Source organism: Cynoglossus semilaevis, chromosome 14 (genome assembly GCF_000523025.1).
Source record: "Cynoglossus semilaevis isolate Cse_v1.0 chromosome 14, Cse_v1.0, whole genome shotgun sequence".
NCBI classification, from domain to species: domain Eukaryota; kingdom Metazoa; phylum Chordata; class Actinopteri; order Pleuronectiformes; family Cynoglossidae; genus Cynoglossus; species Cynoglossus semilaevis.
In genome coordinates, this window is record NC_024320.1 from 17,914,925 (window position 1) to 17,929,789 (window position 14,865).

Here is a 14,865-nt window from a genome sequence, read left to right on the forward strand (position 1 = left end):
TCATAAAAAAGTGTTTTCCTGTTGGCTGAGTAACACAAATCTTAATTTCCCATCAGGCTGTGGTTGCGGCCATCAGAATGACCCCCCCCCCCCCCCCCCCCCCCCCCCCCCCCCCTCTTCCCCCTCCCCCCCCCCCTCTCTTTTAATCCCCTTCCTCTCTGTCTCTCACTCTCTGTGTATTATTTCACTAATATATATTGTATGTGCAGCCAGATGTGTCATGTACCGAGGCTGGGTATTTCCTTCCAACTAACTGGAGTTCGATCCCTGGTTTTAACTGATGGACGTCTTTCAGGAGTTTGCAAGAAGGTTTTCACAAAGAGGCGTCATTTATCACATTATTGAAACACTGACTCATTCACACGAAACATACAGAATTCAGAGAGACTCCTTGTGTTTCCTCTGCCTCCAGTGTTGGTTCTGCTTTTTTTTTTTTTTTTTTTGGTGTGTTTCCTGTGCAGCTGCGTTTAAGGCAGTCTGACTTCTGACTGCGAGAGTGGAGATGCAGCGGCGTTTGGTTGTTCTGTGACTTCCTTTACTCCCTATTGTTACTGCCATCCTAGGGGAACACCCTAACCGCCTTTCTCTTCCTCATAGCTGCCTTTATTATGTACTTTGAAACAGCACCTGCTGGGCACTCACATGCAACAGATGCCTGGTCGGGCACTGACAGCAAGCATCTAACCCTTCAAAGTTACTTGTTGAAGGCCCAGACCCAAAGATAAATCCTCTCACTTAAATCCAGTCAAAAAGTACTGACAAGGGATGGATGGATGGATGGATGGATGGATGGATGGATGGATGGGTGGATGGATGGATGGATGGCCTGAGGTTGCTGAAATATTTATTTTGACTTGATTGAATATGTTGCTGTTCTTCGTCTGTTAAATTGACTTTTCATGACATTATATTCCATTTTCCCTCCTCGTGTACTCAGTTAGATCATTTCCTGTGTAAACGCCACTGTTTCCTGTCCGTGGCGAACTAGAGTATTACAGATAACGAACTTTTCAGTCTCATTTTTCTTTTGCTGTATGTTCTTTTCTTTGTCTTTTCTCTCTCCGTGTTCTCTCTTTTCACTCCTTCACATTAGAAAAGTTCAATTCAACCACAACAACAACAACTTCACCAACAGAACGTCAGTAATCCTCAGTTCAGCCCGACACCTGAAACCCCAGGATGGTGAGGTCCAGAGAGTTCCTACATGTGCCTTTGACACCGTGTTGTTTTTGTTTTGTTCAGTCTTTTCCTCCTGCTTCCATCTCTCCCTCCCTCCTCTGCTTCCATTGTTCCTCCTCCTCTGACAAAGACGGAGAAGGCTGCCTGGGAACAAAGGGCACTTCCTCCCGAGTGGTCAAGTGCTCACTGGTCGCTCAGGAGTCAGCTTCTTACACATGAGATGGGCCATTGTACAGAGCTGAGCTGCAGGCCTTCCTGCCTCAGTCCGTTTCCGAGATGAAGTCATCTGCATCTGTGTGTGTGCGGGCACTTCTTGCCAACGGTTCCTTAATGGGACCCTTACTCACACGACAGTTTGTGACAGGTGTACAAAAAAAAAGTTAAAAATTGAGATTTTTTTCTTTTCTCCTTCAGGGGTCACCACAGCAGATCATATGCCTTCATCTCCAAACTGCTCCACCTTAACTGGCCCTCTGATCTGCTCATCTGTGACCCTGTCCATCCTGGTCACTCCCAGTGAAGATCTCAGCATCTTCATCTCCTCCACCTCCAACTCAGTCTTTGGTCTGTGAGACAGAGACACTGTCTCTAAACCACACATCACAGCAGGTCTCACTACTGAACCTGAACCTATTCTTCTGTCACAGATCACTCCTGCCGTTTTGTAGAGACTCAGCTGGTATATATATGTATAAATATACATATATATACGTATATATACATACATATATATATATACATATATACACATATATATACATACATATATATGTATATATATACATATATATGTGTATATATGTATATATATATATATATATGTGTATATATATACATATGTATGTATATATATGTATATATATATATATATATATGTGTATATATATATATATGTATGTATATATATGTATATATATATATGTATGTATATATATGTATATATATATATATGTATGTATATATATGTGTATATATGTATATATATATGTATGTATATATATGTGTATATATGTATATATATATGTATGTATATATATATAGTAAATCCATGTTTAGAGGCTTACTTTGGTAATGTAAAAATCAGTGTTCCAGTGTTTGAGGACAAAGGTTATCGTGGACTGGCCAGCCCCTGGGACATAGAGAAAACGTCCCAGGAGTCCCTCATTCTTTAGACCCCACCCCACTCCCCCCAGAGCCCCCTCAAGCAACATAAAAACCCTGACACCACCCACACAGCCAGCCAGCACAGGAAACAGTCAGTATATGGCGACCTGCTGTGGCCTGCACTCCCACGCTCTCATCATTGTTTCCCTGCTGTCTTTTCCTCCTCCACTTCCTCCTCCTCTTCCTCCTCCCTCAGGTATAGCACTGTAGTTGACTCTGAAACACTACCCACCAACGCTACCTGCCGCCGCAGGACCACTGTACCTTACACTTCTGCCTGTCAGTGATTCAGAAGTCTGACGCATCAGTGTGTGATGTAGCATTAGCACACTAGTCTGTCGTCTGTTTGACTTCTATTATGTCAAAGTTTGACTTTTCACCTGGGCCAAGGTTTTACCATTGTTAATAACTTACTATTGACCTAAGGGGTTTGTTGTTGTTGTTGTTGTTGTTCCATGTGAGCAGCTTTTAAACAGTTCTGTAGCAATAAGGATATAGGCAACAATTTGGAGGATTTATATACTATATATATATATATATATATATATATATAAGCAGGTGCTGAGACACAGTGGGAGAGTGAGGAGCCTTACTGCTCTCTCTTATCTACACATGTACTTTATAGGAGAAACATTGAAAACCTGTGAATCAGTTCATTATCTCATCGAATGTGTATGATATTACTGCTGTTATTAATGTGACAGGGCTGTTGTAATTTATCTTTATTTTCCTACCACATCAGTCTGTGACTTTCTCAAACCGACACAGCGTCACACTGCCACCTTCTGGCCTTTTGCCTAGATTGCAGACACTGGGGTTGTTTCCTAAATCACTCACGAGTCACGGGTTAAATGAAAAGCAACACACACACATGCCACTGTTACCACTGTTAATACATCATTAACAAAAAAACTGTATCCAACTCGTTACTGCGTCCTGTCTTGGACAACTTGACCTGCGACCCGACTTCCGTCTCTCCAAGACCACAGCAGCCCATTTAAGCAGCCCATTTAAACAGCCCATTCAAGCAGCCCATTTAAACAGCCCGTTTAAGCAGCCTGATCCTGCGCTCTCCTGACCGTGGTTGGAGTCGGGACTTGGAAACACAGCTCTTTCTCGTTTGGTTGTTTAAATTTGCTTTAATTTTCTTTCCTTTACAACCGGGGGGTGAGTACATTCATCCATCGTCAAACAAGTTTTTTGGGCAGACCAAAGCGTGTTTAGCTACAGAAGAATTTGTTTAAAAAATAGTCACAAGAATCAATACTAAGTTGATGTTATCATGGTCTCACCAGATATTTCCGCAGTGATTAAAAAACCTTACAAAAATAAAAAATAGGTCTCACCAGATATTTCCGCAGTGGTTAAAAAACCTTACAAAAATAAAAAATAAAAAAATCCCACCAAGCAACGTGGTCTTGTCTTCCCTCACTGTTCGCCGAACTTTCTTTCGCTGACGTCACTCAATGTACACGTTAACGTTCTACAATAAGCGGACGATGATGGATGGATGAACTAAGGAAAGCGTAACGTATTATTTTTAAAGCATTATTTGATCTGTTATTAATTCGTTAATGTCCCAGCTATTGTTTAACCTCTAAACTACTTCTACTTTAGTAGAAGTAGAAGGATTTGAGTATCCCTCGTGTTTCTTACAAGGGGAAAAAGCGTGCCTGAACAAACAAACAAAAGTTTTAAAATGGCTGGACCACCAGCAAAACATTAAAACAATAAATGACACCTGGAAGTTTTAGTGATCTAATGTGCCTTTAAGAAGAAACTTGGCGCTGTCTGAAGACTTTAATTGACAACAGTTGACAACAGTCCTGAGGAAAACAAAGTAGTGTTTAATTATTATTATCATCTTCTCACAATACACAGCACCAAAGTGGGGCAGTGACTTCAACAGAAGCTACAGAAACAAATCCAGATCATCCATGCCTCACATGAAGTGACAGATCTTCAGTATTGATACGCTCATGTTTAGGTGGGTGTGTGTTTTCAGGGGAAGGGGCGTCTCTTTTCTTCCAACATTTGTGGAGAAGAAAATAAGAAGAAAATAAAAGTGAAGATCGCACAGTCCGTGTTCGTGCTGTGAAGGTGGGTTTGTCTACAGCTCATACCTTACGCGGCAATGCAGAAGCAGAACATGAAGAACACTGAGATGATGAAACAGCTTCAAGACAAAGCTAAGCCGAGACTCAGCACTAAACTTGACTTAAGAGAGCCCGACGACAGCAGGGAGCGGGGACCGGGGTGGCTGTTCAGACGCAGCAAACCGACAACCGTTGACCTCGGCGGGTCCAACTTCTCCTCTGAGCCCGATCTGCAATTCTGCCCCGGTAATGACGAGGGTTCAGGACGGGGAACGGACAGACCCTTCAAGTTCACGACAAAGTGCTCCCCTCCGGTGAGTCTCGCGGGGCCAGTGGGCAGCAGCGGGGGATGGCAGGTAGGTTAACTATGTCGGAGGGGAGGTTCTTCTGTAATATGATCTAACTATCTTTACATTTGATATGGCATTTCTGTGAAGCAGCGTAACAAGTTGGTTAAGGCATATGGACAATGAAAAATATACCAAAAAAAATCACGCAACTTTTGTTGTTTGTTTAGCCATAACCGAATGAATTAAATAAAACTTCAATTTAATAAAAAAGATTTCCTTGACATGGTTAATTAATTTAATTGATCATATTCGCAGCAATTTCCTAATACATGATAAAAACAAACCTGCAGTGGACAGAGCAAAGCGACGTTAGTCATTGCTCAGCTCTGAGGTATTGCTTTCAGTGTTTAACTGGTAAATGTTACTGAAGACCTCAAACAAACCAAGATGCCTTCAGCTTTATGTTATATATATATGATCTAACTTGTTCTCATTGTGTGTGTTTTGGTTTCACAGTCCCTTTTCCTGCTTGCGTTGTCTGTCTTCAAACATTCATTTTTAAATATTTTTTCTTTCAATAGGACATCGCTGCTCCATCAGGGTCCAACTCTGAGCACGCCTCCAGCATCTATAAACTGGAAATTGAAATACAGCGAGGCCAGAATCTGGCCATACGAGATAGACAAGGTAGGATCGTGTCATGTGAATTACTCGTTGGTGTTTTTGTCCTTTCTCGCCGATCTACGTCTGTCAGAACTGTCTTTGTCTTCGTAGGCACCAGTGATCCATATGTGAAACTGGCATTCGGCAGTAAAGATGTGTTCAAAAGCAAAACCGTCTTCAAGAATCTGAACCCAGTGTGGAATGAGAGGACATGTCTGTTTGTCTATAGTCTGAGTGAGCCTCTGAATGTCAAGGTAAGGGTGCCGACCAGGATTGGGCAAACGTTTTGGGTCGTTGGCTCACAATGAGTAATAAAATCTGACTGGCCAGTGCCATATGAATACCTTTGTAACAGTGGTCAATGGGCCAGATTACAAAGCCCGATGGACCATATTGGGCCTGTGGGCCATACTTTGCCAATGCCTGGTGTAGAATCACACTGTTTAACATTATTAAATATTGGACAGAAAAGCTACTTAGAATGTATTCTTTGCTTTTTGTTAGGTGTTTGATCATAACGTTTTATTCACTGACGACTTCATTGGTTCTGCATACCTGCAACTGGACTCGCTAGAGCAACAGAGGTAAAGTTACTTTCAAAGCTTTTTTTTCCCACACTAAAGAGCTAGTTAGGTTTGGCTGTACTGTGCTGTATAACTAAAACAATGGAAAGGCTGAAAGAATTTGTGTTCATTTTTTACAAGACAAAGAAGCTGCTGTTCTTGTTCTGTATTTGGTGTCACATCCTTAAATCTAAATATAGGACGTCAAATGACCCGCAGTGGGCTGGTGCGATATAAAAACACTACTTATTGACAAAATGTTGTCTCACCGATTACTGATGTTGATATTAGGATATCTGTGGTAAAGCATTTGTGTCCAATCCTATAAAATGCACAGCACTATAAAATGTTTTTATGTGCCTCTTTATTATTGATTATTGAGTGATTGCCTTTTTGTGAGATACAAAATGATCAAAATGACTAAATTGAACTGTCATTGAGTCAAATTATATGTTTAAGATGTGTCCATGTTATACGTATGTGTTGTAGCTTTTATATATTGTATGGAATTTTCCTTTCAAATGATAATACATTTTTTTCTAGAGATCAAACAGTATACACAACTAGTGTTATGAACAAAAATATTGCTGATGTGTTTTCAAACACAAATATAGTAAGAAAACATTGTCTCGCTAACATATTTGTGGAAAGAAAACATCAAAAAATGTGAAAAATTAAATCCATGTTGCATTTCTTGAAGAATGTTAATGTTGCCACATACAGTTCAATTTTAAATGTTGTTAAACGTTAAGTCATTTTAGAGATGAATTATAATTCTGTACTACAGGACTACACCAATAACACTAGAGCTGAAGGATCCGCAGTTCCCCGATGTAGACCTGGGCACAGTGGAGCTGGCAGTCACCCTGACGTCTGAACTGTGTCCTATAGATGAGCAACCACACATGATGGTATACAGTAAACACTGGGGTTATAAAACTCTCCTTTCAAATAACCATTATATCTAATACTTAATATGTTATTGTTGTGTTGTTCTTTATAACTTCAGAATGATGTTTAAATATGGAAGCTAATGGGTCAAAGGAGCAGTGTGTGATGTAAATAATCATTACAAAAAGGACCTTTTCAAGCATGATATCATTGTATAATTATCATTCAAATGGACCTGTGTTTTTTGGACAAGCAGCAGCAGGCTCCAAAGTCCCTACTGTGGCAATGGATTGTCAGCATTTCCTTGATCGAAGGCCGCGGCCTCCTGCCTATGGATCCTAACGGTCTGAGTGACCCGTATGTCAAATTCACACTGGGTCAGCAGAAGTACAGGAGCAAGGTCTGATCCTCCCTTTACCTCTGTAGTGAAGTCGTTTTAAAGACAAGAGTCTTTGAGTTATTCAGCTTCTGTGTTCTCAGGCTCTGCAAAAGACACTGAATCCTCAGTGGAGGGAACAGTTTGATCTGCATCTCTATGATGAGAAGGATGGAGTGCTGGAGATCTCGGTGTGGGACAGAGACACTGGAAGTAAAGATGACTTCATGGGAAGGTGAGACATTTTTAAAAAATGTATTTAAGGAGGATCTCTTCTACTAACAAAATGAAATCCTAGTACAGTAATACCTTGAGATACGAGCATAATCCATTCCAGGACCGAGCTTGTATCTCAAATCATTTTTTCCCATATGAAATAACAGCAAAAAAATTATTTGTTTGAATTGTTCAGCTGTAAGCTGGACCTCACTGCCCTGGCCAAAGAACGAAAGCATCACGTAGTTCTGCCACTAGAGGACTTCCGGGGTTATGTGGTCTTGCTGGTCAGACTCAGTGCTTCACCCTATGAGTTCATTGCTGACCTGTCAGTCACTCCACTGGACAACCCCAACGAACGCAAGGAGATACTCGAACACTACGTAGGCCCCATTAACCACACTGTTAAAAATGTATCCATAGCTGAGGTCCTAATTTCAGCAGAACTGTGATATCAGTCATTCTGTTTCTTCAGGGTGTGTGGAAGTCATTCTCCAATGTTAAAGATGTAGGATTAGTGCAGGTGAGGGTGTTGAGAGCTGAGGGCCTCTCTGCTGCAGATGTCAATGGTAATTTTTCACAAACTCCACAAAATACCGTAACTGTTCTTGTTACTTTGGCTGCTTTTAATGTCAAAACTGGATCTCACTGTTTTCCCAGGTAAGAGCGACCCTTTCTGTGTGTTGGAACTAAATAATGAACGTCTTCAGACACACACTGTCCAAAAGAATCTCAATCCAGAGTGGAATAAGGCCTTTACCTTGTGAGTGACTCTTTTTTTTTCATTGTATTGAACAGATCAGGGTTCAGAAACAGTTTAAAAGACAGGGTTTAAAATACAATTTTAAATAAAAACAAAATCCATTTGTAAAGCAAGACAAAATTTTGAAAAAACTCAGTGAGATGTACTGGTAAGGAAAAGTTACACCTGTGGCCAACAGTGGTAAAAGAAATTAGCAGTTTGTCATCTTAAAACAGGTAAAACAGTGCATAACTTCAAAGAGAAGAAAAGGAATACATGAAATTGAAAGAATCAAATCTTTACTTATTTTTTTACCCACAATAACCATACAGTGCTACAAAGTGCATAATGAAGATTTATATTGATATTTATGTATTTATATTTTTATGTGAACAGACGTTAAAAAAGACGACTATGTTTTGCAAAGATATCTATCTTTCTGTCTGTGCCCTTCGCTTGGTTTCTATCTCTTCCACAGTAATGTGAAAGACATCCACTCAGTGTTGGAGGTGACGGTGTTTGATGAGGACAAGGACAGACGTGCTGACTTCCTGGGGAAAGTAGCGATCCCCTTATTACGTGTAAGTTTAAATGGACGTGAACCTGAAATCTGTCTGCATGTCATCGTCAATTATCTCAAATATCTGGAAGTTGAATTATATATATATATATATATAGTCTATTGTATGTCGTTATCCGTTTATAAAACATGCCGCTAACATGCTATCGTACATACAGCATATGCACGACAACGTAGCACACAGCTAATGTGCGGCTAATTTGATACGAGCTTGCGCGTTGCTAAAGCACAGCTAGCATGTCAGATCCTCACCTGTTGATAACATGCGACATGCGTTAGTAACACTCAATATATTTTTTCTCGCAAGTATATAAAAACGTTTCCACAACTGAGTAGCAACTAACGCAAAGTAAACGAAATAACCAAATAAGGCAAACCGCACACTTAGTTTCGTCGTGACTTTGGGATAAATAGCAATCGTTAGCTAAGAAATAGCAAGAGAAGTAATACTTCCGAGATCATGGCAAAACATGACAGACTTCTCCAAATAAAACGGAAATGTATCACAGATTTATTATTTAATAATAATTAATTTTGATATTATGTGCTTTGGGTTGGATCCACAATGCCCCCAAACACAGACATAATATGTCTTTTATTACTGTTTAGAATTTAATGTCAGTCTGGGAGCCTAAGGCCTAGGCCTTAGACTTTCATTTACAACAGTCATTATACAGAACAACACAAGACCTGGTATAAAGCAAACATATGAGAACATTTGCAAAATAATGGCATCGACATAATGTGATAAACTATAGTAACTTTCCATAGTTTTAAATATGTAAAAAGAAGTGTGAGTCAGTCACAGTGACTCTGTTGGCCTCTTAGGTTCGTGATGGTGAGCTGAAGGGATACGTGTTAAAAAACAAGGAACTAACTCATCCAACCAAAGGTGTCATCTACCTGAAGATCGATGTCGTCTACAACACCGTGAGTATCAGTAGGTGCTGCGTGTCAACGTAAACTGAGACCCTCCTATGTTGACAGGTTATAGGAGATACGTACATGTGGAGACCCTGTACTTTCCCTCTGGTCATCGGTTATTACCTGGGCCTTGAGGCAAAACATCCTTTGAGTTGTCATTATTTGGTTCTTCTTAAGCTTCTATAAAATCTGGTTGCCTTTGTGTTGCAAACCTTAGCAATGCTGCAACACCCAGACAATCAAACCTTTTTTGCACCACAGACCGATTAAATGTTAAATGACAATTTTTTCACGGACCAGCCTTTAAGGTGTGGCAGATAAATACAACAAAATAAAATGATACGACCGGCATAAAAACCGATATTTTCTAAATATAATAATAAACGTTAAGCCACTGTGTATGCAGCTTTATTAGCAGCGTCCTCGTAAGATTGACCTTGTCTTTTAATGCAGAACACTTATAGTACACGTATTGAGTATGACATCACATGAACTCACTATCCTGAGTGTTAACGTTTCTTATTTGTCAGGTGAAAGCGGCTTTAAGGACTGTGGTGCCTGCACAGCAAAAATACGTTGAGGAGGAACCTAAAATTTCCAAGCAGGTATTTTACTATATATCTTACTGCACTAAGTATTATTCTGTATACAGTGGTGAAATGTGCCTAAGCGGTTGACCATTTCCACACAGTTGTGTATGTGAACACATAGATTAAGGAATGTGACTTACTGATGTGATTCAACAAAATAGCACTCTGGACATACAGTTTTCCTGGGATACATTTGAGTTCATTTAAGTTACGCAGTCGCAATATTCACAAAGCATATATTAGGAATTGTGAGAGATCTTCAATATCTTAAATCACTTCTAAAAATCTCATAACTGATGCTTTTGATATTCATATAAGTTGATATGGTTTGATGTAGTACAACATAGTTGAAAACAAGTCAATCAGGCTTCTGTATGATTGGATGGATGGATGAATGGATTCTTGTATTAAAAATTGGAAGCTGGCTGGTTGGAAGGATGGATGATGTGGATGTCGGATAGATGGATGAACAGTCATGGAAAGGTGAATGGACAGATGGATTGACATCTAAAAATTACTTGAGAAATGGTTACATATTTGCCAGCAGATGAGTAAAGGTTAACTAGAAATTGCTAACCTTCAATTTCATCTTCTTCTTCTTCATCATAGGGCAACAACAATAAACACTAAATGGACAACTCTATACAGAAAGTTAGATCCAGGGCTTGGATTAGTGACCTGCTTGCCATAAGGCAGGAGCAATAACCATCATGTCCCCTTTTTCAAATTGAACCAAACATTGTATTTGTTTTTTAGCTGCTGCAGAACAATTTGAACCGTGTGAAGCGATTCATCATGATCCTCATCAGTACTGCGAGGTACATCAACAGCTGCTTTCAATGGAAATCTACAAGGAGGAGCATCGTTGCATTTGTGGTAGGAAAATACAAAAGGATCCAGTTTATTTTATTTCTGCAGCAATGCTGCTGCTGCTGATGATGATAATGACTATGAAGATGAAGAGAGTCAGCACAATTTGACTTAAATGACAGGACAGTTACAGTGCCTTTATTCAAATTATGTAAGTCCCAACGTATCTTTATGTCAATATTTACTTTTTTTTAATAAGATGTTTTAAAAACAAACTTCTAGTATAATTACTAGAAGTTTGTTTTTTCCAAATCTGATTGTACGTCTCAAAGTGCCAATAATAAAGTATATGTGGATTTGTACTGCAATAACAAGAAGATTACTCTTCATCAACATTTACACTTCTATAGAACACAGTTAAACTTGACTGACATGTAATGTACATTTACTGCTCAGCTGTTTGTGCTGGTGGTGTGGAACTTTGAGTTGTACATGGTGCCCCTGCTGCTGTTCTTAGCACTGGTCTGGAACTACTTCTTCTGCCCAAGAGAAACCGATATGGTGAGAGAACACATACATCAGTTAGCTTTATAAAAAATATATATCTATCACAAATTGTCATCTTTGAACAAAATGTTTATTATTACAGGTAATATCTAACTGCGGGATTTATTCAGTGACACAACAAAGGTATAATTTTTTTCCCCCTGCATTTAACATAGGTCACGTTTGAGTGGGAGGTGGAAGAGGAGGATAAAGAAGACAAGGTGCAGCAGTATGGAAACACTTCTGTACAGTAAAGTACATTACAGTACTTACTTATAAAAGAAAGTCTAAGTCTTCTTGTGTTTTTCTAAAGGACAAAGGATTTATGCAAAGACTGTTTGCCATTCAGGAAGTGCTCATTGTCATACAGAGTGCATTGGATGAAGTGGCGTCCAGTGGAGAGAGAATAAAGAAGTGAGCAACACGGTCTTTTATTGAATGTTTTGTGGCACATGCAGGACAGAACAGAACTTCACTTTACAACCTTACAGCTTTACCAATCCTCCATGTACAGCCTGTAAGGTTCTTTTAGTACTATCATCATCACCATGTTCTCCCCAGCACTAACAAACTCTTTTTTGTTCTCTCACTACTGCAGCACCTTCAACTGGACAGTGCCGTTTCTCAGCTGGTTGGCCGCCACAGCCCTGTGTTTGGCCACGGCTCTTCTCTACTTCATACCTCTTCGATACCTCATCCTTGCCTGGGGTGAGTGCCAGTCACACATCAACACCTTCTATGCAGGTGCACGAAAAAGGACATGTACTCAGAGGTGCTCTTCTTTATTTCAGGTGTTAAAAAATTCACCAAGAAGCTCATTAATCCATACGTGATTGACAACAATGAACTCCTGGACTTCCTTTCCAGAGTGCCTTCTGACATTCAAGTGGTGAGTGATGCCATCTTGTTCAATCTTACTTAGAGTAATGGCCTTTTTTCAACACTTTTCAAGAGAAAGTATGCAAGTATAATCAGTGTTAGCAGCAATAACATGATTAACTTGTGATACATATAGTGTCTTTATATTACACAGTAGATCAACAAACACACGTGATTAACTTAACACAGGATCATCAGGATCGTTTCCTGTTGTGTTCGAACAAACTCGGGTCACACCGCTGCTCAGAAAACCCTCCCTTGCTTTAGCGATAGGACACCTGATGACGCCATTCTACCACACCAATACTACTACTGTATACTCATGTACATATGTACATATTATGCCGGTCCAACTATATATATATAATATGCATATATATCCTGAAATCTGATGTTGTTTCATTTCTGTGACAACTTCTCTTGTCTTCTCTTGTCTATCCAGCAAATTGACTTAACCTTTCATTTTCGTGATTGGTAAGCAGTTTTTCAGTTCTTCAAATTGCAACATAGTTAACTACTTGTGTGTGTGTGTGTGTGTGTGTGCGTGCGCATGTTGGTTACTGACTGACAGATGCAGTATCGTCAGCTGAAGGTTAACGTTGGACAAAGCCCTAGTTGGAGTAAGAGTAACAAGTTGAAACCATGAACTCAAACAGTTTAACTCACTGTCCGGCAGGACGTGACGCTTCAACAGGGGTTTCACATCAGTGATGCATCATTTGTAATAACGGTGGCGTCTTTAATTTTGCTGTTTATGTTTTATCAGGTTTATCAGTGCATCTTTGACAGAACCTTTACACTTTCTACCTTATATATATATATATATATTTGAACGTTTTTGAAAAATGTATATCTATTTTCTACATTTGTTAGGTGAAATGCTCTAAATACAGTATATGGATGTGTCTGAAACAAAGCTATGGCTCCAAACCTTATTAAACATTAGTTGTCTCTTAAAGACAAGGAGGGATCATGAAGAATTTTAGGCTCTGCTATAATCATAACTTGTATTAGTGTTCAGGTTCAATCAATAGAAAATGTATTAATATTTTTTCTAGAAATTGACTCGCCCTGGAAGGCAAAACTTTTTTTCTTTTTTTCATGCAATGTGAAGATTAGCCTCGAGATGGCGCCCAAGCTGTATATTAGCACCTGTGTGAGTGGCGCGGAAGTAGTCATGCTGTTTTTCCTGAACAGCATTTGACAACTTCACCAATGGTCAATGAATTAGATTTACTTTTGCCTCTCCTCCTTCTGCCACAATGAGGCCAATCATACAGCTGTCTTTCAAACTAAATTAATTGCATATTTTTTAAATAACAATAATAAACAAATTGATAACCAATGGAGTATACAGAAAAATACGGAATTAAAACATTCTGTAGCATGTTGTCAGTTGTTAGCCCTTTACTTTAGTGCAATAGATACATTCTAACAAATGACATACTGCAGGACATTACATTTAAGACCTTGCTGTAAGGTAGGGTTTCAAAGTGAGGGGTGCTATTTTTTTGTTTTGTCCCAAAGTAGGTTGATTTGTTTTTGAATCCTTTGTGTAATTTGTATGATTTATAGTGTTTTATAAGTAATTACACAATTGAATACAATTTACATTAATGCAATTTAAGGTACATTAAAAAAATAAATATATTTTGTATTTCCATTCTATGTTGATTTATTTTATTTACTGTATATTTTACAAATATAGTACATGTCATGATAACAGTAATGATGAAACTATTAAACAGTATGATTACAAATATAGTACATGTCATGATAATAATAGTAATGATGAAACTATTAAACAGTATGCTACCATTGCTTTAACCACAAATCATATAGAAACGCCACCTTGTGGTTGCAGGTGCAATAACACAATTCTACGGAGAGGGATCAGTTTGTTGCTAATTCAAATAAATACAGGACAATGAGACCGATGTGGACAAAGTTTCATTTTGCTCAGTATTGTATACAGACATGACAGCTGCAAAACTTTGAAAAACACAAATATCTGTAGGGCTGAATAATGTGCATGTGGAGGGCCACTTGTTGAACTCACCTCAAACTACCTTTCACAATCATATGACCTGACATTGACAATCCTTGAGTCACTGTTGTGAACACTACATTGTGCAACACTTTACTTTTTTTAAAAATCCCTTTTAGACATGAGTGCACTCTGGTGTAATCTGAGGTGAAGTGTGTTTTGGGTTTTGGACACTCCCCTCCTGTCATGGACAGACCTATCTGGATAATATGGTCTGGTAGAAAACATAAAACAAACACACCCACAGTGAAAACAAATTGATCTACTGAGCCAATCAGGAACCTGTGTGTGCTGCAAAAACTCCATGAA

The 14,865-nt window shown here is 39.1% G+C and overlaps 1 protein-coding gene across 3 annotated transcripts in view; it reads left to right on the plus strand.

Moving 5' to 3' along the window:
- Positions 1–3,838: 3,838 nt before the first annotated feature.
- Positions 3,839–14,865, plus strand: part of LOC103389933 (arrestin domain-containing protein 3-like) — a 29,487-nt gene continuing 18,460 nt past the window's right edge. Inside the window, exons 1-19 of one of the 3 annotated variants that reach the window (XM_025062337.1) lie at positions 3,839–4,795; positions 5,311–5,416; positions 5,504–5,646; positions 5,897–5,976; positions 6,743–6,866; positions 7,103–7,246; positions 7,327–7,457; positions 7,635–7,821; positions 7,914–8,007; positions 8,099–8,201; positions 8,659–8,761; positions 9,589–9,690; positions 10,215–10,289; positions 11,031–11,150; positions 11,541–11,645; positions 11,807–11,851; positions 11,944–12,044; positions 12,229–12,338; positions 12,422–12,519. In XM_025062337.1, coding sequence (XP_024918105.1) covers positions 4,478–4,795; positions 5,311–5,416; positions 5,504–5,646; positions 5,897–5,976; positions 6,743–6,866; positions 7,103–7,246; positions 7,327–7,457; positions 7,635–7,821; positions 7,914–8,007; positions 8,099–8,201; positions 8,659–8,761; positions 9,589–9,690; positions 10,215–10,289; positions 11,031–11,150; positions 11,541–11,645; positions 11,807–11,851; positions 11,944–12,044; positions 12,229–12,338; positions 12,422–12,519 — 2,289 coding nt within the window. In that variant the 5' untranslated portion in view covers positions 3,839–4,477. The remainder of the gene's footprint in view (positions 4,796–5,310; positions 5,417–5,503; positions 5,647–5,896; positions 5,977–6,742; positions 6,867–7,102; positions 7,247–7,326; positions 7,458–7,634; positions 7,822–7,913; positions 8,008–8,098; positions 8,202–8,658; positions 8,762–9,588; positions 9,691–10,214; positions 10,290–11,030; positions 11,151–11,540; positions 11,646–11,806; positions 11,852–11,943; positions 12,045–12,228; positions 12,339–12,421; positions 12,520–14,865) is intronic. The other 2 variants (XM_025062335.1, XM_025062336.1) reach the window with 2 other exon arrangements.